This window comes from Anabas testudineus, chromosome 18 (genome assembly GCF_900324465.2).
Source record: "Anabas testudineus chromosome 18, fAnaTes1.2, whole genome shotgun sequence".
Taxonomy (NCBI): Eukaryota; Metazoa; Chordata; class Actinopteri; order Anabantiformes; family Anabantidae; genus Anabas; species Anabas testudineus.
This window is the reverse complement of record NC_046627.1, coordinates 27,373,154-27,398,087: the sequence shown is the minus strand read 5'-3', so window position 1 is coordinate 27,398,087 and position 24,934 is coordinate 27,373,154. Positions and strand designations below refer to the sequence as shown.

The 24,934-nt window shown below is 40.0% G+C and overlaps 2 protein-coding genes across 3 annotated transcripts in view; both read right to left on the bottom strand.

The window, feature by feature from the left end:
• Positions 1–3,299: 3,299 nt before the first annotated feature.
• ndufs2 (NADH:ubiquinone oxidoreductase core subunit S2) lies at positions 3,300–12,734 on the bottom strand. The gene is made up of 14 exons (XM_026353292.1): positions 12,603–12,734; positions 11,681–11,784; positions 10,710–10,900; positions 9,898–10,018; positions 8,639–8,751; positions 8,051–8,125; positions 7,800–7,877; positions 7,612–7,697; positions 6,078–6,197; positions 5,690–5,819; positions 5,264–5,359; positions 4,925–5,008; positions 4,450–4,507; positions 3,300–3,517 (listed from the first exon to the last, which is right to left on the bottom strand). Exons 1-14 carry the CDS (start codon positions 12,707–12,709, stop codon positions 3,480–3,482), a joined length of 1,401 nt encoding a protein of 466 aa, XP_026209077.1. The 5' UTR covers positions 12,710–12,734; the 3' UTR covers positions 3,300–3,479.
• A 594-nt stretch (positions 12,735–13,328) lies between these two features.
• The window catches only part of kirrel1a (kirre like nephrin family adhesion molecule 1a), a 29,179-nt gene continuing 17,573 nt past the window's right edge, over positions 13,329–24,934 (bottom strand). Inside the window, exons 3-15 of one of the 2 annotated variants that reach the window (XM_026353344.1) lie at positions 24,738–24,887; positions 24,498–24,655; positions 24,249–24,399; positions 23,933–24,038; positions 23,482–23,630; positions 23,168–23,295; positions 21,898–22,024; positions 21,651–21,751; positions 20,067–20,283; positions 19,831–19,938; positions 19,440–19,567; positions 19,065–19,178; positions 13,329–15,903 (exon numbers count right to left, since the gene is read on the bottom strand). In XM_026353344.1, the coding sequence (XP_026209129.1) occupies positions 15,241–15,903; positions 19,065–19,178; positions 19,440–19,567; positions 19,831–19,938; positions 20,067–20,283; positions 21,651–21,751; positions 21,898–22,024; positions 23,168–23,295; positions 23,482–23,630; positions 23,933–24,038; positions 24,249–24,399; positions 24,498–24,655; positions 24,738–24,887 (2,300 nt within the window). In that variant the 3' untranslated portion in view covers positions 13,329–15,240. The remainder of the gene's footprint in view (positions 15,904–19,064; positions 19,179–19,439; positions 19,568–19,830; positions 19,939–20,066; positions 20,284–21,650; positions 21,752–21,897; positions 22,025–23,167; positions 23,296–23,481; positions 23,631–23,932; positions 24,039–24,248; positions 24,400–24,497; positions 24,656–24,737; positions 24,888–24,934) is intronic. The other variant, XM_026353345.1, reaches the window with a different exon arrangement.

Here is a 24,934-nt window from a genome sequence, read left to right as displayed (position 1 = left end):
GGAAGTTGTGGTCTGAGCTATAAGTCCATTTTTGTCAGATCTCATCAGACCACTCCCCTCAACACCAAACTAGAGGAAGGACATAGCATTGAGGCTGTAGACTCTGCTTTCATGTTTATTACTTGATTTGGCCTCCTGTTTTGAGACAGCTCAAGGAAATGGAGCATTTTGAAACAGAGTAGTGTTTAACCCTCGAGGCACCTTGGGGTACCAAACGTGTACATTCTGCTGATTTTGGTTTTTCATTTTTCAATATCTCAGTCAATTCAAAGGCTATCTGTATAAAATTTCCCCAGGATTTTTCTTTTATTCTAAATTTTAAAATTCCAATTCCCCTCTATTACAAGGTGTATAGAATAGGAGATATGCAAAATGCATACACTCTTTACCCTCGGGACCCGTTTTGGTCCCATTGACTTCCATTATAATGACATATTTTTGATATACTGTAATCCTGACCTATTATCATTCTTTTCCCATTAATACCAAATAAATCTAAGCCTCTACCTTCAAAATACAGGGAAAAAAGGTTTTACGGTTCATGACCCCCCCAAAACCACCAGGGTCAGCAGGGTTTTATCACATAAGGTTTCGATCGAGGACTGGTTCTCTTACGTTACCAAAATGCATGGCGATAAGAAGTCTGATCACCACAAAAATGGTCTTGGTGTGTAGGACTGATGTAAAAGAGTAGTGTGAATGTGAGTGAAAATGTATTTTTTATGTGTGTGAGTGTGTGTGAGTGTGTGTGTGAGAGAGAGTTAGTGTGTCCGCATGTGAAATTTCAGTCATCAAAGGCCCAATTGGCTCAGTTTATAAAACAGAGTGAAAGTGATTGAGAATACATTTTGTGTGTGTGTGTGTGTGTGTGTGTGTGTGTGTGTGTGTGTGTGTGTGAGTGTGTGTGTGTGTGTGTGTCATCAAAGGCCAATTGGGCTTATCAAGAGAGAGCCTCGTCTCTCCTTTTGGATGTGTAGTAAACACAGACATGCACCTGCATAAACATGCAGGGAGAATAGTTTGCAGCCTTGTCTGGCTGGTCATATGTCCTCTGAGGAGAGTGAGGAGCAAGTTACCAGCAGTGAAAAGTCAACCGAGAGTCAGGTGGAACTCCTGCTAGGCAACTAGGGGACCTGCAACTCGGAGGAGGAGGAAGAGAAAGTGGTAATATCTCAATAGAGATCAGAAAATGGGGAAATCCTTTGGTCTGCCACACATGAAGAGCCCCTGACATTCTTTCACCCTCCCATCTTGACCCCAGGATGGACTTATACTTTGCATTTGTCAGGATCAGCGGCCCTGAGACTGCATTTGAGAGTATGTGCCCTCCAAACCTGGAAATTATGGGTTGAAGAGGTTGTCTGAAGATATTATGGGCTGAAGATGTTGTCTGCCTGCATGCAGACCTCATATGCATGCAGGTTTCAAGTATATCTAGGAATATGACATGATGGACATGTCATGTTACAATGCCTATGTCCTGCTCACTTCTGTGGACCCACGCTGGAACAGCACGAAGTGCTGCAGCTGGCATCTCTTCTTAGAGTCGGTTGACAGAGCTCTCATTGCCCCAGCCATGGCAAAGAGGAGGCATTTGCACAGAGGACTGTCTGCAGACAGACTGGTCCGACAAGCCCAGGGCCAGGACCATGGTCATGTGGAGAAAGAAGAGAAGGAGGAGAAGCTACAGCCAGGGACCTCCAGAAAGCAGAAGCAGTGGGTGTTGTGCCCACAGTGCAGAAGGGTGTGGAACCAGTGCACCAAACGTGGAGTGCATGCATGCTAAATTCACCTCACAGGGATCTGTGGTTTATGCATCAACATGCATTGCAAACACACAGACACACATGACAAAACAAAACATCTTTTGACAGAAAATAACAAATTGGTAAATATTGCATAGGAGTTTTTCTCTCCTGTGCTTATGACAAAAAGGGAATAAAACACTAAAAAAACATATAAAACTGATAAAAACCTTATATATATGGATAAGTCTGAAGCTGTTGAAGAGATCTAATGTGGTAAAACTGAAAAAAAAATATTTCTAAATAACACTTTTATTTCAGTTTTATGAGAGTGCCCATTTTGGACCCGGAGATAAAAGGTCTAAATTTTGTACATAAACTCTTATTGCTGCAAAAATAATAATGCATCAAAATCAAAGTTGTTATCAAATATTGACATAGTCAAGGCTCTAATACCCTCATCCCGAATATTTCACTTTGTATCTTATTTTTGGTAAATACTGCATGTTTTGCGTTTTTGCCTGTTGAAAAATTGGGGGTTCTCATGACAAAAAGGGCATAAAAACCTAAAAAACATACAAAAATAATAAAAACCTTTATATATATGGATAGGTCTGAAGCTGTTGAAGAGATCTGATGTGGTGAAAGTGAAAAAAAATATTGATATATCACATTTTTATTTCACTTTTATGAGAGGGCCCGTTTGGGGTCCCGAAGTTAAAAGGTGTAAGTTTTTTGAATAAACTCATATTGCTCCAAAAATAATAATGCATCAAAATCAAAGTTGTTATCAAATATTCACTTAGTCAAGGCTCTAATACCCTCATTTGGAATATTTCACTTTGTATCTTATTTTTGGTAAATACTGCATGTTTTGCGTTTTTGCCTGTTGAAAAATTGGGGGTTCTCATGACAAAAAGGGCATAAAAACCTAAAAAACATACAAAAATAATAAAAACCTTTATATATATGGATAGGTCTGAAGCTGTTGAAGAGATCTGATGTGGTGAAAGTGAAAAAAAATATTGATATATCACATTTTTATTTCACTTTTATGAGAGGGCCCGTTTGGGGTCCCGAAGTTAAAAGGTGTAAGTTTTTTGAATAAACTCATATTGCTCCAAAAATAATAATGCATCAAAATCAAAGTTGTTATCAAATATTCACTTAGTCAAGGCTCTAATACCCTCATTTGGAATATTTCACTTTGTATCTTATTTTTGGTAAATACTGCATGTTTTGCGTTTTTGCCTGTTGAAAAATTGGGGGTTCTCATGACAAAAAGGGCATAAAAACCTAAAAAACATACAAAAATAATAAAAACCTTTATATATATGGATAGGTCTGAAGCTGTTGAAGAGATCTGATGTGGTGAAAGTGAAAAAAAATATTGATATATCGCATTTTTATTTCACTTTTATGAGAGGGCCCGTTTGGGGTCCCGAAGGTAAAAAGTGTATGGTAATTTTAAAGGTGCCTCGAGGGTTAAGATTGTATAAACCCTCACATCATCATTTCCCGACGAGACAGCGACAAAAACTCACTACTCTACTCTTCGGTCATAAAATATTTATTAGGTGTATTTGAGCATTGTACATCAATGATTAGATGAAGACATCTGTCAAAAGCCTCACTACAGGGAACAGCGAACAGGAAGCGAACCTGACTAACAGATGTGTGAAGAGGAGGTCGAACTCTCTTCAGTGAAACAACCAGCACATTAGCAGCATCACGTTAACGGTCAACCTCTCCAAACACTATGTCCTGTGTACCTGCAGGAAGAGGGAGAAAAAACACTTATTACTCCAACCTCACACATACACACACACTAGATTTTTGTTTTTAGTGGTCTCTGAATGTGGATCCTACTACAAAACCCATTTCCAGAAAACTTGGGATTTTTTCTGGTGTCATCAAAACTAAAATCTGGTTTGTTTCTAATTGTTGGGAACTGAGGATACTAATTGTTGCAGTTTTCCAAGTTTCATATTTCATCTTTTGATGCTGATTGCAAGACCTCAGTTAGCGTCATTAGATATTTATACTGATGATGCACCGTACATTTTCAATACGAGACAGATGCAGACTCTGTGCTTATGAACACAACGTTGTAGCACATGCAGATTAGGGTCTGGTCAGTGATGCATCAGCCACTGGCTTTCTGGGATAAGATACTGCTTTGATGGCAGCTTATGTCTAAAATCCCTATATATGCCTGTGTGGGGTATCGTGATATATACAGTGGCAAGAAATTATGAACCTTTTGCATTAATTTGTCATATAATGTGATCTGATCTTCATCTTAGTCAAGAGTATTAACACAGTATTTGCCAACCATAGAAAAACCTCATGTGATAGTGGAAAAAGTAAGTACATACTTTTTCCATTATCGCTATGAGGTTTTTATGGTTATTCTCAATAAAGACATGAAACATCTGAATTTTTTTGTGTTATCATTTTGGCCACATCATGTTTGTTCTTGTTCATATGTGTTACTCAAGCTATCAAGCTCACGTGGCTGCAGTCATTATGGTAGCGTGAGAGTTTCTCAAACCACTGAATTTCTTCACTTTGTACTTTAGGCAGACATTTAAAGGTTGAAGCAGATTAACAAATCAAAGATTTTAGTTTTTGCTACATTTATAGAAAAAGTTCCAACTTCTCTGGAAACTGGATTCCTATTTTGAATTGACAGGTTTCCTACCAATAATGGCCACTACATCAGCCAACATGTGTCCTTTGGCCATTTTATCCAGACCAGCCTAGAAAGAAGAAAACATTTATTAAGATTCAGAAGAAATAAAGAGCAGCTAGCTATTCAGGGCAGATGAGCTCGTAGAAAAGTGAATATTCATAATTCATGGCAGTACAGCCTGAAGGTAATGCACTAACTACTCCAATAGTTTGTTTATGCAACTTTAAAGACATTTTTAGCCTTGAAGACCAAATTCCAAATGACTACGTTAAACAGCAGTTCATGTACCCATGAGCTAAGAGATGGGCAGGAAGGAGGGAGAGCAGAGCTTCTGTGTGCTTTTAAAAACGGTTCTATAGTACTTTCTAAAACGTACTTAATGAACTAAAAGTAGCCTTAAGGACGAGCCGTTAAACGTGCTGAATAATTGATACCCGGTGTGTTTAATATTTCACTGTGTCTTGTGAAATTTTTAAGTGCGCACCAAGTGAGCGAATCCAGGAGCTTTGATCTTGCAGCGATAGGGTCTGCTGGAGCCGTCTGATACCAAATAAACACCAAACTCTCCCTGCAAGCAACACACATACACAAAAACACGCTCTAGTAAGCATATTACATCACAACAAATCCCAAGAGGCCTACAAAGGATTCTCAGTTCATTAAGACTCAAACAACCCCCTATGTAAACTAGAAACTAGAGCTGGACTGATAACAAAATAAGAAAATAAAGTTGATATGAGAGGAATCTATCAGAGCATGTATAAATAGCTTTACATATACGACAAGTCAGAGGAAATGAGCAAAACATTCAGAGTGGTCTCACCTTTGGGGCCTCTACAGCTGTGTATGTGGCCCCTGGAGGGACCTGGTAGCCTTCTGTGTACAGTTTAAAGTGGTGGATCAGAGACTCCATGGACATCTAGGACAAGGAAAAAATAAAACATGCAATGTCATAAAGGAGCAAACTAAGTTGGGCATATTAACTGAAATGTACATCTCTAACACAGCCTTAAGGGCAGCAAAATTAAAGTGGGTGTTAAAGCAGAACTGGGCTTTTCTATAAAGAGAGTAGTGTGAAGACAAATTAGTGACACCACTGAAATTTCATTAAGATAGAAGTGACACAGTGCAGGTGAAAGTTAAGAGAGGCAAAGAGCGCAACATTTTCAAGATTAGACAGCCTGCAGGCCATTAAAGAGTGAAAAGGAAGAGGAAAAAGAAAAAGAGGATGGTTCTCCACTCAGCTCACCTTCATCTCAGACCTCTTGGGTGGAGCCACCTTGGCGTCATCCACCTTAATCTCTCCTTCTGGCATCTTGTTGAGCGCCTGGTGCATGATCCTTAGAGACTGCCTCATCTCCTCCACCCTGCACAGATACCTGGAGCAGACACACAGTGAGATATTTTACAGATGCTGATAACATCAACCACAACTCAGTTCACTGTGAGTCCTTTCAAACACATCAGATCCTTTTCATTTTGATTTCCTTCTCTGAACACTGTGTTTGGTTACTGGTGTCCTCCATTATGACAAAGTAAAAACCTACAACATAAACTAACACGTATTCCTTAGTGACAGACAAGAGCAAAGAAAAAGAAAAAGAATAATAGTAACAGCCATTTGCAAATCTCTATACCTGTCATAGCAGTCTCCATTGCTTCCAATGGGGACATCAAACTCCACCTCATCGTACTTGTCGTATGGCTGGGACTTCCTCAGGTCCCACTTGATGCCTGAGCCTCTAAGCATCACACCACTGGGGTAAAGAAGGAAGTGTTAAATATAAGTTTCTACACACACACACACACTAAAAAAATAAAAATTTCAAACTTCCGTCAACGGTGCTGTCTGCCATGTAACTTACTTGGTGTTAAGATGTGTAACTACATTTCAATACATAGATGTAGCTGCAAATGCAAATGATACAGCAAGTATGCATCCGTTGCTGTCCTACATCTTTGCAGATGGGATATACTGTTCATCCAATGTGGGGCAGTGTTCCCACCGAAAAAAAAAAGTCACCTGGATTTAACTAAGCAAATGGATAAGAGCCTCCCACTGGATAATTACTGCATGTTTCATCTGGTAACAAGTTATTTAACCCTAACTGATGCAGTGAGTTCTTAAACAAGACACCACATCCTGTGGTCGTGGAAAACATTTTAATCTGTCTCAGAAGGGTCAAATTATTGGCATGAATCAAGGAGATTGATGAAACTACTAAAACTGGGTTAAGAACTCTGTCGCATTGTAAAAAACTGGGAACCATCCTTTTTGAGGAAATGTGGTCGGAAAAAAATCTTGAATGATCGTGTTCAGGGATCACTTAAATAAACAACAGCAGAACTCACGGCTATGTTTGATAGTGAAAGTAAGAGGATTTCCACACATACAATGCGAAGGGAACTCAAGGGATTGGCACTAAACAGCTGTGTAGCCTTAAGAAAACCACTTGTCAGTGAAAAAAGGCTTCAATTTGCTAAGGAGCAAAAAGATTAGACTCTGGAGCAATGGAAGAAGAAGGTCACGGTCATGTTTAAGATGACATTGCCAGAATTCATCAGGTTCAAATTGTGAAAGAGTGGTTCAAGGAGCATGACACATCATTTTCACACATGGATTGTTCCACCAGAGTCCAGACCTTAACCCCACTCAGAATCTTTGGGATGTGCTGGAGAAAACTTTGTGCAGCGGTCCGACTCTCCCATCATCAATACAAGATCTTGGTGAAAAATGAATGCAACTCTGGACAGGTAGAAATGTTGTGACACTGCACACAACCCTAACATGCATGGCATAATCAAAGCTAAAGGTGGTCCAAATAAATATTAGAGTGTGTGACTTTTTTTTTGGACAGGTAGTGAACAATGTCCCATGGTCGCAGTCAGGTCATGGCTATGTAAGAGAAGAGTATTATTTTGCTTCTGCTAAAATGCCACCAGCAAAAGATGGAAAGAGGCTAAAGACAACAAATTATGAAATTATTATTATTGTTTCCATGTTGCTCTCTATGCATCATCAACAGTGAATGAAGTGCCCTCAGGGCCGGCCATACTGTGTGGTTGTTTGTCTGTAGACAACTCCTAAAAGTAGAGTGACAGTACAGTACCCAGCGTTTTAGAGGATAAAAATAACAGAAATGTGTGTTTGGACTTTGATTACTGTTTTACCTGAAGCCATAGTTGAGGGCATCCTCAGCAGAAACCACCCCAATGTCCACAGTACGATTCTTCCAGATACGATTGTTGGTTAGCATCTTCAAAGAAGATAAACACAGATCAGGACTTTTACACAATGACTACTCGCCACATCCTCATCATGTTTTATCAGTCTGTGGTAAAAGGATGTAGTCATTCACCTCTTCTACTTCATCGATTCTAATGGAGAAATTCTTGCACCACTCGTAGATGTCGTCCATCAGACCCAGGGGCAAATCCTGCACAAAGGTTTCAGATCACGAGCACTTTAGGGCTGATACTATAATTAAAACTGAGTACGACAGAGGAAGTCACATGCTTGATATGCCTACAGACTAGAACACATCATCAGATCAGACTGTTAATATACAACTCAACAGACACGTGCAGATCGTTCAGAGACTTCTCCCACCTGATGAACACCACCGGGTCTGATGTATGCAGCATGCATCCGGGCTCCAGACACTCGCTCATAGAACTCAAACATCTGAGAGGAAACAAGGGTCATAAAGTTAAGACAATAAAAAGGAAACCAATTCTATTGGTGGTGGATTGTGCATTTGGGAAGGTTTCTGTCGGTAAAATCAGAACCTCAAGGATGTTCTTTCATGTCTCAAGAGTTTTTCTTTCCAGGTCTGCTTAGTTCTGTTAGTTACAGTTACAGTAATAAAATTGGGTTTTGGCTTCATGGGTCCATCCTAAATGCTTAATAATGTTTTAAAAGTATGATGCATAGTTGTCTGAAGCAGACATTTATGCAAATATAAGGCTGTTTTTGGATGAAAGACTTGATTTTCACAGAGTTGCGTCACTTTCAGTAACTGAGTATTTCTATCAACGATCATGATTGACTCAAATGCTGCTTAAAATCGTGGGGATGTTGTGGGGTCGCAGCTGTATTAAAACGGTATATAACAGCAGTCTGAGAACATACCAAACTAAACAAAGCTGTATAAACAATGACACTGCATTATGACACCGAGCAGCGGGGGCTCCTGACCTTCTCTCTCTCCTCAAACATCCAGAAAAACGGGGTCATGGCGCCGATATCAAGGGCGTGTGTGGTGACGGCCATGATGTGGTTGAGGATGCGAGTCATCTCTCCGTACAGCACTGCAAACACAAACACATCCAGCCATTTACAGTGGATATTAACATAACTTACATTACCACTGTATGAAGGTTGACAAAATTAATCTTGTCACCTTCATAAAAGGAGGATTTATTGCTAACTGTAGTCTTGGACTGGCTTGGTTAATAAACTGACACATTCAGATCTACAACAGAAAAATCCAGTGATATCTCCTTGACCTTAAATGTAAAATCTCCACACACATAAATATTTATATTACATTATTACATTTATATTTAGAAACAATGAACAGAGAAGCCAGTCAATATCACTCATTCAGCTTCTCTCTTACTACGGATGTGATTCACTGCTGGCAGTCAGCCTGTTGTAGCTAGAGGGAGGGGGGCTACTGCAGACAGTCTATCAGAACAGTTTTCATATATTATATGGTGAATTAATTTGATGTTAGCAATTAGCCAAACAGCTTGCTTTGGTGAACACCCAAGGTGGATGGGGGATCACTGAAAATATGGCTTTTCTGTAAGTTTCTGCTTGCTTAAGGGATGTTTTAATAAACTGCTCTCAGTGCCTTTTTACTCTCTGAGCTTTTATTGTACCTGCAATTCCAAGATAAACAAACCTATATGTTTTCAACACGCTGAATAAATTTCACTTTACTTCTACCAAAGGTCTCTTATATTGTTCTGTATGTTGTCCGCTGTATGTGTGAGGTATCGGAGCCCCAGAACAACACAGAGAATGAGACTGCTTCTGCTCCATAAACCATATTTTCATTTTGCTAACCTCACTGTTCTCTTGAATAGATAGCCTCAAGAACTAAGAACCAAAATAAATTTTCATATTATCACATTCTAGTCACTTGAAAACTACACAAAGGCAAGTGACAGATCCTCTTACAACAAGAAACAACGGATTTCAGGGATACTCTATACAATTTGGGAAGTATTAATATCTTGAGAGACGTGGGATATATCTAACAGATTGGCAACAGGTTGTTTGGTGAGAGACCCTGTATGTGTACTGCAATTTTGATCTGGCTTTCAGAACTGTTACACCCCTACACCCTTACAGACTGGACATGTACAGCAAAAGAAAATGTAATAATAGGAAAAATTCTAAAACCACTAAACTATATTGCACAATCTCTAAACATTTCTAGGGTCTACCTCTGATCCACTGTGCACGAGGTGGAGCTTGGATATTCAGCAGCTTCTCCACAGCCAGAGAGTAGGCCTCCTCATTACACATCATAGAAACATAGTCCAGACGGTCAAAGTAGGGCAGAGCCTTGAACAGACAAAGATGGGAAAATAAAAGAAAGAACGGCATTCACACTGTACCAGTGTCCAAGTCCTGATTTCTTTTAATTTCCTACACCAGCACATCTAATTCTGCTTCATGAGGTACTGATTAAATGATAACATGAATCCTGTTTAAATGCTGAAGGAGTGGTATACAGTTACCCCACAGCAATGTAAAAAAACTGGAAGAGAGCATATTCAATCAAATACTGATCTTTGAATGTTCTGTAGTGAAAACATTATCACTGTTTTGTTTACAAGTGAATAGATTTCTTTTAATTTCTAAGTGAAGAGTTCTCTTTGAATTATCCTGCAAACACTGCATCATTTTCATTAAATGTATGTTCTAAATAACAATAGTTCTATTGTGAATTTAGGTGAAATACTGTGAGCAGTTCACAAAAAATGAAACACACAGGTCAATGCCACTCATGTAGTACACAGCATATTGTGCTGAAACCAAAATAAGAAGGCACTCTGCAAAAGGAAATGTTGCAATTTGTTTGACTACACCACAATTGCTCAGTGATTTCCAAATTTCAAAAGTTTTCACAGATTCCACAGCAATCTCTGCATGCATGCAGTACATTTAAGCTAACATAACAATGAGCTAATACATAAGCGTTAAAGAATTCCTGGAAATTTTGTATTTACAGGTGTTGTTATTTATGCGGTACCTGCAGATAGGTCTTGTACTCTATTAGCTTCTCTGTGCCGCGGTGAAGCAGGCCAATGTGGGGGTCACATTTCTTGACAGACTCTCCGCTAAGCTCCATTACTAGACGGAGCACACCGTGAGCTGCAGGATGCTGGGGGCCAAAGTTGATGGTTAGGTTGGACACCTCCTTCTCCGCAGGAGGATCTTTGTCTGGAAAAGAAAGTGGCAGAGGAGCAGATAAGAACAATAAACCTTTCAGACTTAAAAGATTAATTGCTTTTATTTCTGTATTCTTTATTTGTGTCCATGTCATAATAAAAACTAACTTTTACTACTAAGACACTTTTATATGAAGAGTGAATAAAGGTCTTGACACATCAGGAGTAATCCAAATAAACAATATAAAAAGGCAGACTAAATGTGCCACAAATACTTATTATAAGTTCAGCATTATCTGAAACAAAATCGATTTCCCACAAGCTGCATCGTGATTGGTCAGAAATGTCCTGTCACTGGTAAAAAGTTGATCAAATAAATCTTGGTGCGATGCTGCTTTTTTACTGAAATCCATCCTTGAAATGGTGGTGAAATGGCTTATTGAAAATACACCATGAAAAAACTGCTTGGCAAATACAGCTCCAGTGTGTAAAAACTGTGCTAATTTGGACCCCACTGTAGCACTGCAGGCCAAAACCCTTGTTGTTTATTTTTGTTAAACCTGCAACAATAAAGCTGCAGAAGATGCTGCTCACTGTATTGATACAAGTATTAACTGTAACTATAGAAAACGTTTGTCACATGTTAAGTCAAACATTTCTATTTACTGGAGTACTAACACCAGAAACACCAATTACACCAAGTCATGGAAGGAACACTGTCTTGACAATGTTGTGTCATGTTTCCCTTTTGATTTACAAATAAATAGTTCAGGGGATCAGGCCTCCTTTTCCTAAAAGCTATGGAAGTGCCACTGTGTGTGTTTGATGGTACCGTTCCATGGAGGTGGAGCCCACTTCTCATTAATGGCACTGGGATACATCACCACACCAGCAAATTGCTCCGTCCACTCCACATCGGGCTGCCATTGTTTCTGCCTGTGGAAAAACAATCAAAACCATTAAATGATCAGATTGGGTTAAGGGCATCAGATTTTAACCTAATATTAGTATTCACTGAGTAAGTTCCAGGTCTCAGGTGCATGTTACCATAAAGGCTTTAAACTCTTTTCTCTCTTTAATCTCTTAAGCCCATCACTTCATGCCACTGTTGCCACTTTGTCATACATGTCTAGATGAGATGTACTTTGCCTTGTCACCTTGTGCTGCATTTAAAAGAACAAAAGCTATTCTTACTGGTGGTAACTCTTTTAGGCTACGTACTCAATTTTGTACCATTTAAAGCTAAAGGCTTGAGGTTAGCTAGAATCATTGGTCAACTCTTTCGATGTTTAATTTACAGCCGCTATTATAAATGCATTCGTTTTGTATATAAGTCTTTTAAAATATATAAACTACTTACTCAAAGACTGAGTTTAGAACATGCTCAGGACATGTGTGGTAAACACCGGCTAATCAGACGGCTAATAGGTAACAACTGGACGCCAAGAGAGCTCATATGCTGCAACGAGCTCACGCTGTTATGTATAACAGTGCCACTGTAATCTAATTGCACTGTAATATAATGCCACTGCTTATTATAGTTATGTGCGAACCCCATATAGACGTTTACCATTCAGAAACAAGCTAACTATAAAAGACGACCTGTGTTATTGTTAAAAGACATAGTCGGCTTATTTAGCATTATGCTAACATTACCCTTCAGCTGTGTATACTTTCGTGGAGCTCAAGCTACGACAGCTGGGAATACGAGGGGCGCGAAAAAAGCGTCATACTTTGTCTTGTGGTTGCCTTACCTATTTTGCAGAACAGTGCAGCCAGGGCTCAGCAAATTATTATTTAATATTAATTTTCCTGAAGGACGTCCTAGTTTGGAAAGCGACCTCAACATTGTGGCCGCCATCTTGGCTGTCAGACAACCGCTAGCCAATGACGTCAGGAAGCTTCTTCTTCTGTTGTTTTAGAGGCGCAGCACCTGAGTAGCGTGTTTGTCTGCCACCTATCGGTCGGGTGTATGCATGCGCATGCGCTTCATACATGAAAATGACTTGTGTAACTAATAATTACCTTTATACTAATCTTAATAGTCTAGAGTGGCCATACATTCCACACCAGACTATTATTTTTGACCTATTTCATCCATGTTTACATATTCCATGTATATATTGAGTTCATATTCTGTATTTGTGTTGGTGTGGATATTTGCTGGTGGTGATTCTTTTTTTTAATCTTGAATCCCAAATCTTATATGTAACTTCTAGAGGTTAACAATACTTATACTATATTATAGTCATACACATTACCTAATATCAGTTTCTTTATTTCTACCTAGCCTATGTAAAATAAATCAAAATACATAATGTTTTAAGTAGAAATTAAAGAAGAAGAAATTAAAAACGAATTTAAACAATAATCTAGTTTACATGGGTTTAATGATAAATACAGACTGAACTGCCAACAAAATGTATCTTACAATACCCATTTGCTTTAAGATAAGAAAGAATTTTAAAAATACAACAGCTGTACTTTTATAAAAAACAGTGCTTTTATTTATGTAATACTGTGGAAAAATAATTACATACCATTTTTAAAAAATATTGAAGATAATGAAATTAAAAAATGAGAGTTTGATAATGTTCGTTGTACATCTTTTGAACAGTTTTCTCTGCTACGAAGAACAGTACAATAAGATAAACATTGGATTTTTCTAAATTCAAAGACACAATAATACAGAATACAGTCCTACCAGAGGTATAAAAGTACTGTAACAGGATTGTGAGAGAAATGATATGGACATTTACTGAAACACACACACCTGCACGCTTAGATACAGACATGCACACACACACACACACACACACACATACTGTATACACACTGACATGCATACCATAGTCGCCCGCACACTCGAATCATGCACTGTGTTTACAGTATGCTTCTCATACACACGCAGTCATTCACACATCTATACAAACACACTGTACAAATCGATGTGTGCGCCAACGCCCACACACTCCCTCTTGATCTCTCTCACTCACACACTCGCACACCCACTCGCTCTCTCACTCGTACACTACTACATGTCAATATTGTGGACAAGCCTTCATTGAACCTCTCCATACACATTCTCCTCTGGCCATTTTGGCAGACAGACGATGAGGAATGATTCAAAATGGAAATGTATGACATGTTCCCCTATAAGGCCACTCAGTTCGAAACCCAACATCTGTGTTTTTCTCTCTGTCTGCACCAGGCTTGTAGTTACGGGCTCAGAGAAAAAGGCTCCAGCCTACGAAAATGTCTGGGAATGACTCAAGGCCCCGAGCCCGATTTGTAAAGCAACAGTCGCCAATAGAAGGAGCTTCTACTGCATATACATGGTCTAAGGTGAAGAACAACATGAACACTTGGCACTAGGTTTTTTATACACTGATACACCCTTCTGATGTGAAATATGTCCTGAATTCAGGCTCTGCAGTTGGCACAAGTCTTGTCTCCGTCTCAGTGGACCTCAGGCAAATGCCCAAGTTATGTGCACTCACGTTCAAACTTTTGGTCCATACATACACATTAAATGTTTTACATTGACAAAAATAATTCTGTAATGTTAAAAAATAGAATACAAAGCTCTAGTCTGGTGTGCAAATGAAAAGAAGACATTAGACAGATATAGATATGAGACGTCAAAGCGTGAATACTGTAGATGCAGTGCAAAATGATGACAACCCTCCTAAACCCACACCCCAGCTGCAACACACTCCTCCACTCTGCATGATGGCATGGCCACTGTACAGAGGGGTATTCTGGGACTCTCTCTATATATATATATGTGCTTTATGATCACTGAATAAGACAACCAGCAAAAAAATGTAAAAATGGCGGCCAGAAATGACTTCCACTGGTTGAGGTTTCTTCCGAACACCATGTAGCATATATTCAGTCAGTTTGCCTTAAGACGTTCTCGCTCTCAGCATTTACAAAGTCTTTTCATTGCAAAAGCTACGGGCTCCAAAGATCTGTGATAGCTCGTCCTCTCTCTACTTCTCGCTCTGTGTCCCCGTCTTGATTGTGACTTGCGCCGTCCGCTCTTTTAGAGCTCCTATTTACAAACACATCAGGAGTGAGGGAATTCAAAACTGTGTGGAATTTCCCTTCCTTGTCTCATTAAACCTCATTTTCCACTCGTCTCTCTTCTTTTCTCTATGCCTCTGTGTTTCTCCTCCCTGTCTCATGGGCATGGTCTTCTGACTCTGTGCATGGGTGTGTGTGGTCTGTAGTTGTGTTTGTGTTCTGTAGGGTGCGATAGTGTACGCGTGTGAAAATGTGTGTGTGTAAATCTGTGATTGTGTGCATTTTTATTTATGTGTGACGCTATTTATAAGATGCTTCCTCATGCTCGGTTAAGACTGTGAGGTGGTTATACGTCTCTCTGTCTCACACGTGAGTCTGCATCCTCTGTGTGTGTCGGCTGTGGGAGTAGTCAGAGTGTTGCGAGGTGTAGGAGAAGCGAGTGGAGCTGCCATACTTCCCTAGTCCAGTCTCTGATCCTGAAGGAGCTGGGCCCCCGGGGCCAACTCCAACCCCAGGGCCCCCTACTCCGGATCCCACCCCATACATCTCATAGGATGGGCCAGCCTCCAGTGGGGCTAAACTGGATGGGGCGAAACCCATGCGGTAGGTCTGGTAATGCGAGGGGTATCCATAATTGTCGTAGGCCAGCTGAGAAGTGGAGTCCAGAAGGCTGCAGTCCCCTGGGAAGTCGCTGGCTGCTGGGGCGGGGTTGGTCGGGGGCTGCTGGCTCTGGCCCCCACGAGTGAAGGTGTTAAACTGAGCATAGCTGATATGGGACAGTCTGGAGGGTGGCCGGGGATCGTAGCAGGGCTGCGGGCGCCCAGGGGAGGTTAAGGGGCCTGGGGGACCGGGGGCTCCTCCACTGGCAGTGGCTCCTGAGCCGCCAGCACTGCTGCTAATAGATGCAGCTCCCCCTGGTGTTCCTGCAGGGGAGCGATAGTCAGAGTAGTGCATGGTGGAGCGGGATGCAGGGCGGCCTTCATCGTGGGTGGAGGCTCGCACGTTGTAGTAGCCATTGGTAGGGTCCTAGGAACAGAGACACGGACAAAGAACACAAGGGACACAGTGGGGATTATGAAGATGTATCCAAAGCTCAAATTACATATTGATATTAGAGTTTATTGATTTTAATGGCAAAAGGCCTTTATACTAAAAATATGTTGATATACTTTTATGACCTCCACAGAGAAATTCTGGAAAACAGGCCCAAAAAACAACATAACTGAATCACAATGAAACCATTCTACAAAACCTTAGGAGTAAACCACCAGGACTGGCATCGTAAAGCGTCCTCTGTAATTACAGTATGTCACGTTTGGGTAAAGAATAGCAGGGTGCAATCTGTCATGACCTTTACAAAAATATTCTCGAACTACAATAGGGGGATTTGAATACAAGCAGAAGCATGGTGTTACTTTCTGTTTCTTGTGTTCCTGTCCGAAGTCAATGTACAACCGTACAAGGTTAATTCAACTGCATATTTGCAACAACACTGTGTCACATAGACAAGAAAGGTGTAACATTCACTTTCAGTTTCTTTTTTAGAAGCTCAGCAACTGTCTCACCATCTTCTACATCTGTTTTAATTTTATTCTGGATGTGAGCAACTCATTTTCTTTGGAAACAAGACCCAACAACAACACTCCCTTTTAGGTATATCTGCAGATAGAATTCTTTTCTAGCTGGAGTGCAGCTTCTGTTAAAACCTGCTTTGACATATTACTTTCTGTAGTATGTAATTTGGTGGTTTCTTGACCAGGTTAAGAAGAGAAATCTGAAATTTAAACATCCATGTTTTCCTCCCCGCCATTATAGCATGGTGGATCCATGCCAGTTTGAGGTCTTGACCTCAGGTTGGCTGCTCACTGCACCTCCTGCTGAATGCTCCGATGTAGCTCTATTTCTAAAATGATTCTACCATCTCTCACATATCCAGCCCCCCCCCCCAACCGACTTTGTTTCACTGCTTTGGTGCTTCAGGCAGCAGGGAGAAAAAAAAGCAGTCTGGCTGAGGCTGTTGTCGGGGTGATCTAACCACCTCCTGGGGTGGATTCATGTCTGTGTTTCTTCAAAGTGATCCAAGGCAGCACTCAAGCTAGAGGGGTGGTGTGTTTGCCCTCACAAAATATTCATAGGGGGGAGGTTCAGCAGAACATTTTGGCAGCTTTATGCGTGAAAATACATTCATCACCTTAAACCAACCCTGCAGTATCAAAATGTATAAATGATTCATGCCAGCTGAATGGGCAGAATATGCCCGAACTGCTTTTGTTCTTTCTACGTTATTTTTTCAATTAGTTTTTTTTTCTTTAAATATCTTCTAGATGAGTAAGACAGCTTGCTAAGTAATCAGAGAAGCTAGACGCCTCATAGTTGGACTGAGAGTGAAGGGCACAAAGAATCATGTTAAATCCAGCATTTAAAGCAAGTATGATATCACAGAAAAAGATTTGGTTTAAAATATCCCACTGCATTAGTCTCACAGATACTGAGTGCAACACATAAGTTTAATGATCAAGTTTAACATTCATGTAAGGTCATTCAACTTGGAAATGTAAGTGAACCTGCTGCTACTTGAGTTAACTGAACTGAAGTTCAGTTAAATCAAGATATTAAATGGACTTAACTGTGTAGATATAGTCAGTTCTACATTTTTTATTTGTAGAAGTTATTTTGTACCACAGTTACTGTGTAACCTCTAAATTCTGTCTATTGTGTCTATCCTTTATCATGCTCAGCATAATTTCTATTATTTTGAAAAGAAACACAGAAAACATCTATCATAATGTTTTCTTCTAACTTCAAAAAAGACAATCTTAAACAAAGCATGCTGGGAAATGTAGTTGTTTTATGTTTTTTTTTTTTAAATATTAAATTGTATTTTAAATTTTATTAAATTGAGTCAACTCTCAGTGGTCTCTTAATTTCATTCATAATTTTAAGTCAAAATAATATGTCAAATTTATTTTTTATAAATGTATTCATTTATAAGTTGTAAATTGCTCTGAAAATGTTAAGTTAGCATTCTGAGTTGAATGAACTTGAATTTAGTCAAACTTGCATATTTGCATCAAATTCACTAAAAAGCTTAGTTGATTCTTTCACATTCCTCTATAATGTTTTACAGTGTGAAACACAACCAGCACATTCACATGATTATATCATTATCTGTGCTCAAAATTTGCTGTCCAAATAAGAAACTGTCTTATATATTTCTTTTCTTTACTCATGGTCACACCTAACATCAGCAATTATGCAAATTAAGCGATGAAATCATTTAGTGACTTCCACAGGTTCTTTTCTCAGTCCTCTTTCCACTCACCGAGTCCTGAGCCTGGTTCTGCTGGAGGTTTTTTCCTCTGAAGGGAGTTTTCCGCTCCACTGTCACCTAGTGCTGCTCAAGTGGGGTTGTTGGGTTTTTTTTATATAATTTTGTATACACTTAAGTTTTGTAAGGTCTTACACCTTAAACACTGTAAAGTGCCTTGAGTTGACATCTGTTATGATTTGATGCTATACAAATAAAATTAAACTCAGGACAACAAATTTCAGTTCTGTATTCAAATCCTCCTCCAGAGGGTCAAAATAATTTTCCTGTCTAATAGAACTTCATCTTTAAGTAAACATTTAACATTGAAAATAAAAAATAGCAGTAAAATTGCAATAAGCGTTTGTTACATGTTAATACTACCATTAGAGGGTGACTGATAACGTTTATTACGGCAGTGATGATGCATGCATTTTCGAGGTGCTTCAATCAATCAATAGATTCATTTGGTATCATATATTTATAAATGAGGGTTTGTTTCAGTATAAGATTTTTAGTGTGCAGTTCTTCTGTTTCTATTTTTTGAGCCTGGCAGATTCACATCATTCATCAGTGGGTGACAACACTGTACATCACTGGATGAAAGTCATCACTCAGAGTCACTGTGTCAGTAATGATTAGGATATTTGCAGCACTTTGAGGTATAAATAGAGTGAAACCTTTGCCCAAAATGAACTTAACAAGACCTCAATCTGACTTTGGTACAATTTCATGTCAGTGTTTTGTTTAGTTGACTCTATGTTATAAATATCTGTATCTTTCTACTTATGAATGTCTCTACAATTATTAAAAACCATCTCAGCCTTTTAATGGGAAAAAACCCACAACTCTTTTGAATTGATAAATTCACTGATCTCACCTTTAGGTCATACTCCTGGCGGGTTTCCAGGGTGTCACTGCGGAGGTCAGACTTGAGCTCTATGTCATCTTTAAAGGGCTGATTGGAGGGAGAGAAGGACACAGAGGGGAGAAACTAAACCATCGAACAACAGAACGAAACAAAAAGGAGGAGAGAAGGTGCCATAACAAAACAGAAGAGGGAAGGAGGCAACAGAGTGTGACAGGAAAAGAGAAAATGGAATTAAAAGTGTTAAAAAGAAGCAATCACACATTGTTTTTTGTGAAAAGGTGTGGGGTAGGAAGAGGTTACTAAGTTAATCTGGGTTTTTTTACTACAACTACAGGCTGTGTAAACAGTCTCCGGCCCGAGCACACATATCCTGCTGCTGCTCACCGAGTACATGGCCTTGACCATGCGCGAAGCTGTGGACACACTGCCGGAGTCCTCCTCTAAGCTGTGGGTCTCCTTGTTTATCGTCTCCACCTTGATGTCGGGCTTACCCAGTGTAACCCCGCGCCGACCTAGAAGCAAAACACGAAAAGGTTGAATACAGCTGGACACACACATATCGCTCTGCGTGTTTTCATGAGCTAGAGGAGCAAGTTCAGAGGGGAACTATATCCATATGGTGGAGAGGAAGTTGTAGGTGTGATTTTCTTGGTGTGTTGCAAAGATCTGGTGATGAGCATTTAACCAAAAAAAAACACAAAAATGTCCACTGTACTAGCAAATTGCTGCTTCTCTTTTTAGTGTGTGTCTAAAGAACACAGAGAGCATGACTCACTGCCTTTGCGCTGTCGGTAGAAGATAAGAACGAGGACCAGCAGAAAGATGAACAAGAGGATGGTGGAGCCCACTGTCCCACAAGCGATTATTCCCACTGGGACCTCCTCTGATGTGGGTGAGAAAGGTAGTGAGAAAGTTAGGAATTACAATGTCTTTCAGTAGCAGCACAAACAAGACGAGAATGAAGTCTTGTGGCAAATTCATGAAACTGACAAAATACTGATCATAACCTACCGGTCTCCTCCAGTGTGATGATCATGGTGCCTGGGCCAAATGAGTTCCAGGCTGTGCAGTTGTAGGTGGACAGGAAGTCTGACTCTATCACATTGTTGATGGTCAGGGTGGAGAGGACACCTCCGCCCTCAGCTGATGGTTTACTCTGCTCCACAGTGTACCTCTCCAGAAGCGTCCCCTTCTCTTTCTCCCACACGTTCTCCTTCCATGCCCACACCTGCGCTCGCACACACACACAGCACATATTTAGTTTAGTTAGGAGCTTTTTGTTATATATTTATTATACTCATGTGATTAAATATTATTCATTCAGCAATAAAAGTCCTGTTGGTTGTACAGAGAGTAGCATTCCTCTAAATCTTTTTAAGGAAGTGATATAATAATAATAATAATAATAATAATAATAATAATAATAATAATAATAATAATAATAATAATAATAATAATACGCTTATTCCAGAGATTATCAAAAAGTTTCTTTTAGCATAGTCCCCTTCTGTATTAGTTTGGATAGTTTATGAAATTATGTATAATTAAGAAATGTTTTGGTTCCCTATTGGATTTAATGAAAAACACAGTGTGTGTAAAAATGTCAGTAATTGATCCATAATGGTGCATCTGTTTTTTTATTGTACAAACTCATACAAATATGAATAATTGTAAATGAGAGTGGAGTTATTTCTTATAACCTTAAATTAAGGATAAAAATAAAAAAGTAACTTAAGATTTTAATCAATATATGCTTTGAATAGAGGTTTAAACTAAAATCAGAGTGGCTGGCTGATATGGAAAAGTCCTTATTGGCCATGGTACAGTATACTGTATGTTTAATGTCTACTATAGAGAAGCGACAGAAAAACACCACATAAATCTGCATCAAGCAAGCACTGACATGTAAACACATATGTCGCATGACTTCCTTGGACCGGCAACAGTTTGTATGTTTCTCCAGATCGAAGCAGACGTGGGTGGGGGTGACGGAGCTAGCAAGAATGTTGCACATTCTCCAACTTTAGAGCCACTAAAAGCAGTTGTATTATTCAGCACAGAGGCACTGAACTAAGGCCAGTTAATTATACATAAACCCACATGTTCCCATAATCTGCCCACTTAATCCAGAGTAGAAGAATCTCCTGGCTGTGGCGTTTACTGGGACAACTGTTCCTTCCTTTATATTTTATAAATCTTTTTCTGTCCCAACCTCCGCCACTTGCATTAGAAGCGCGCACTGCGAGTCAGAATGGATCCATCACAAAGAAACACAGCCAAGGAACTACTACTACTGCATCTCTGTGATACAGACGAGTGGAGAAAGCATCCGAAATGATTTCTGATGCAGGAGCTAAAAGCGGACCGGCTTAGTGTTGGTTTGTTTATGTGACAGGATAGAGGAACATTCTGGGAGAGTTTAAGAGTGAGTCACCACTCAAAAAGAAAAGGGGACAGTGCCTAAAAGCATTTGCCATGCAGCAGTGAAGCCATTTAGGCACAGGGAGGTACAGTAACAGTAAAAAACAAATCACTGTCAGACAAACAGGAGGATTTTAGTTCTAAAAACTGATGCTGAGCTAAACATTTACTTACAATCTTATCTGGAGGAGGCGTACTGGCTATGTAGCACTTCACCTCTCCCCTCTCCCCTCTCACTGCATACTGGACTGGATCACTAGAGATGATGGGAGGACCTGTACTAGCCAAAACAAAAAAACACATGAGTGAAAGAAATTAATGCTTGTATATCAAACATACGTTATATTCAAGCTGGGTGTTTTTTCTTTTTTAAAAACTTTCACAATAACTGAAACATTAAACTGTATAGATGGTTTCTGACCATTGACTGTGAGCGTGACCTCAGTCTCTCCTACTCCGATACGTGGGACGATGGCCTTGCATACATACTGGCCAGCATCTGCCTGGCTCACTGACTTTAGATACAGCTGGTTGCTGTTACTCAGAACCTGTGGGGGAGTGCAAAAAGAACACAAATATAAACAAGGCTAATCTGCTAAACAGCAAGAGGGGATAAACAAAATAGAAGCCCACATGTACATGTGTAGAAGTGAGGCTAATACACTGTTGTACCTCCACTCGTATAACTTTGTTTTTAACAGATCATGGTCTATACAGTATTTACCTGTCTTTCCTTATTTTAGTATATGTTTTCTCTACTCTGATCCTAACAGGCTAACGATGCAAACTTGCACATCTGCTTTTAATCCATAGCAAAGGGTTTGCAGTTGCCTAGCAACCACATCCATTGGAAGAATTAGCTGTGTTTAAATTATGGCTAAATATATAACTACCTAGCACCTAGAGAGAGAAGTTCCTGATCAAGACTGATTATAGAGAAGCAGGTGTAGGCCAAATCACAGTCGCTGTGTGTTCATAAGACAGATTTCGTTTACTGTGTTACAACCGTCTTGTGTTGAGTCCTGGTCTCACACACTTTATCTTCATATTTTAGCTTAGCATATGTGAGTCAGTGCAGTTAACCTGAACAGACTGTTTACTAGTCAAACAGCCAATGAGTCATTAGCAACCATTGCCAGTGTGTACGTACACCTACTCGTGAGGTCTTTAGCATCTATTAGGCTGGTGTACACAATAGATGTTACTCATGTTTTTCTGAAAAACACATTTTACAATATTGAAATCGAACTGTACTCATTAAAAGAATAGGGAGTCATACTGACTATAGAGGCTAATTGAAAAACTTTACATTTCATTTAGGAATTTAATGAGAAATTTTGTAGTATATTTATGGTAAATATTTGACTAGAGTCAAAACTCAGCTAGCTTTGCCAGTAATAAACAGACAAGTTATAACATGTTGTTAATAAGGCTTATTAACAGTATGTTATATTTTACGACACTGAATGGAGCCAGCCCAGTGTTTTGCTAAGCTAAGCTTACTAGCCACTGGCTGTAGGTTATGGTTGCGTGTACGTCATCTCCAGTAGAACTTCAGCACCTGATCTTTGTTAAACTCAAACATCTGTCTTTCTGTTTCCTGTCTATGTTAATAGTCAAATGATCTGTGGAAATAGCGTGAATACAAGAACAGAGAAGTCGTGCAAATGTGTGGGCTCTTAGCTTCTTACCATGTTTGAACCCTTTTTGAACCAGGTGAGTGTGAGGGGAGGGTTTCCAGCCCACTTGCAGTTGAGGCTGACGTCAGAGTCGACATCGACCGTTTTTGGTTGTGGCTCCACCAACAGGATTGGACCGACTAGAGACAAAAAGAGAGACAGTTCTTTGCTGTGTTTGAGTAATAATGCAATAGTACTAAGGGAGATGCGCTGCTCTGAGAAAAAGAAACACAACAATGTCGTGTTTCATCTATCTGACTCTACACTATAGTGAATGAAGTGGGCCACAAGTCTGAATAAGGTGAGATGAGTATTTTGTGACTCACAGTGAACATCCACCAGGATGCTGACGTTGGTCTTTCCAACCGCATTGAAAACCAGACAAGAGACAGGCTCGGTAAAGAAGGAGTGGTCAGCCTTGGTGGTGAACACACTCTCTCTGGCGCCCTGCAGCACCACACCACCCTTAGCCCACCTAGGATTTACTCACACACACAAAAACATCATTATGTTTGCATACACTTACACTAGAACAACATATGTGGCACAAAGTTAAGCTGCAAAAATTCATGTGCTCTACATGGATTTACGTTTTCTTTTTATGGCCACTTGAGGCAGATTTAACAATAGAAGTTCTTGCTGAAGTAAAATAAAGAAACACATTCTGAAACTATCAACATTAAACTAATACTTTATTTTTTCATACTGTTTGGCCAGGTAACTGTTACTTTAAGAGACCCTGTACAAATGAGGGTGTGCTTTTCTATGGAAGCAGACCTGTAGCCCATAATAGGAGGGTTGGCGTGAGCCTGGCAGGTGAAGGTGACTCTTTCCCCCTCCAGGACGGATCGAGGCTCAATGGACAAGGTCACTGTTGGTGGATCTGGTAGAGAGAGCATTATAGAGAGAGCCTCATATAAAACCACAGCTAATGTACACTGCAATAAATATTAATAATAGCTATACATTACATTTAGCTGGTGGCAGATGTTTAAAAATATTCTATCATGTCAATTATAGTACAACATTTTACAAGATCAGTTGTGCTGAATTTGTTGTATGTGTATTTTAGATTAAGTGTAGTATTTATTACGGTGGACGTTGAGAGTGACAGTCGTGCTTTTGCCAGGGGGAATAGCCAGGTTGGTGGCCACACAGCTGTAGTTCCGCCCTGTGTCAGTATCGACTGGCTGGATGGGCAGGTAGCTCCGCGTGGTCACCCTCTTCCTGTCTGGAAGCACCTCCTGATGATGTTTACAGAAAGAGGTTAACAAAAGATAAAAAAAACTGACAGGGATAAATGTGTCTGGGTGCATGTGTGGATTTCTTTTTTTAGACTTACAGTTGTGCTAAAAGCCCCATCCACAGGCAGACCATCTTTAAGCCACTCAATCATAGAAGGTGGTTTAGCCCCCCGAGACACACAGCTCAAGTTGTAGGACTCCCCCGCGTTCAGCAACACTTCTGGACCTCCATCGATCACTGGGTCGTCTGGGGGTACTGGACCAGGAGAGAGCTGTGTGTTAGAAACCTCACATACTGTATGTATATAGAGAGAAAGGTGTACAGGACACAAACATACTGAGGACTGTGAGTTTGGCCCTTCTGGACCTCAGGGCAGCGTCAGGGGCCTGGCACTCGTACAAGGAGTCATCAGACAGATCGGCTGACAGGATCTCCAGGTTGTACTGGCCCAAGTCTTGCACGCGCAGAACACGGTACCTGGGCCAGGCTGCAACACACACACACAGGCAATTAAAGAGTTAGACATATGTAGTA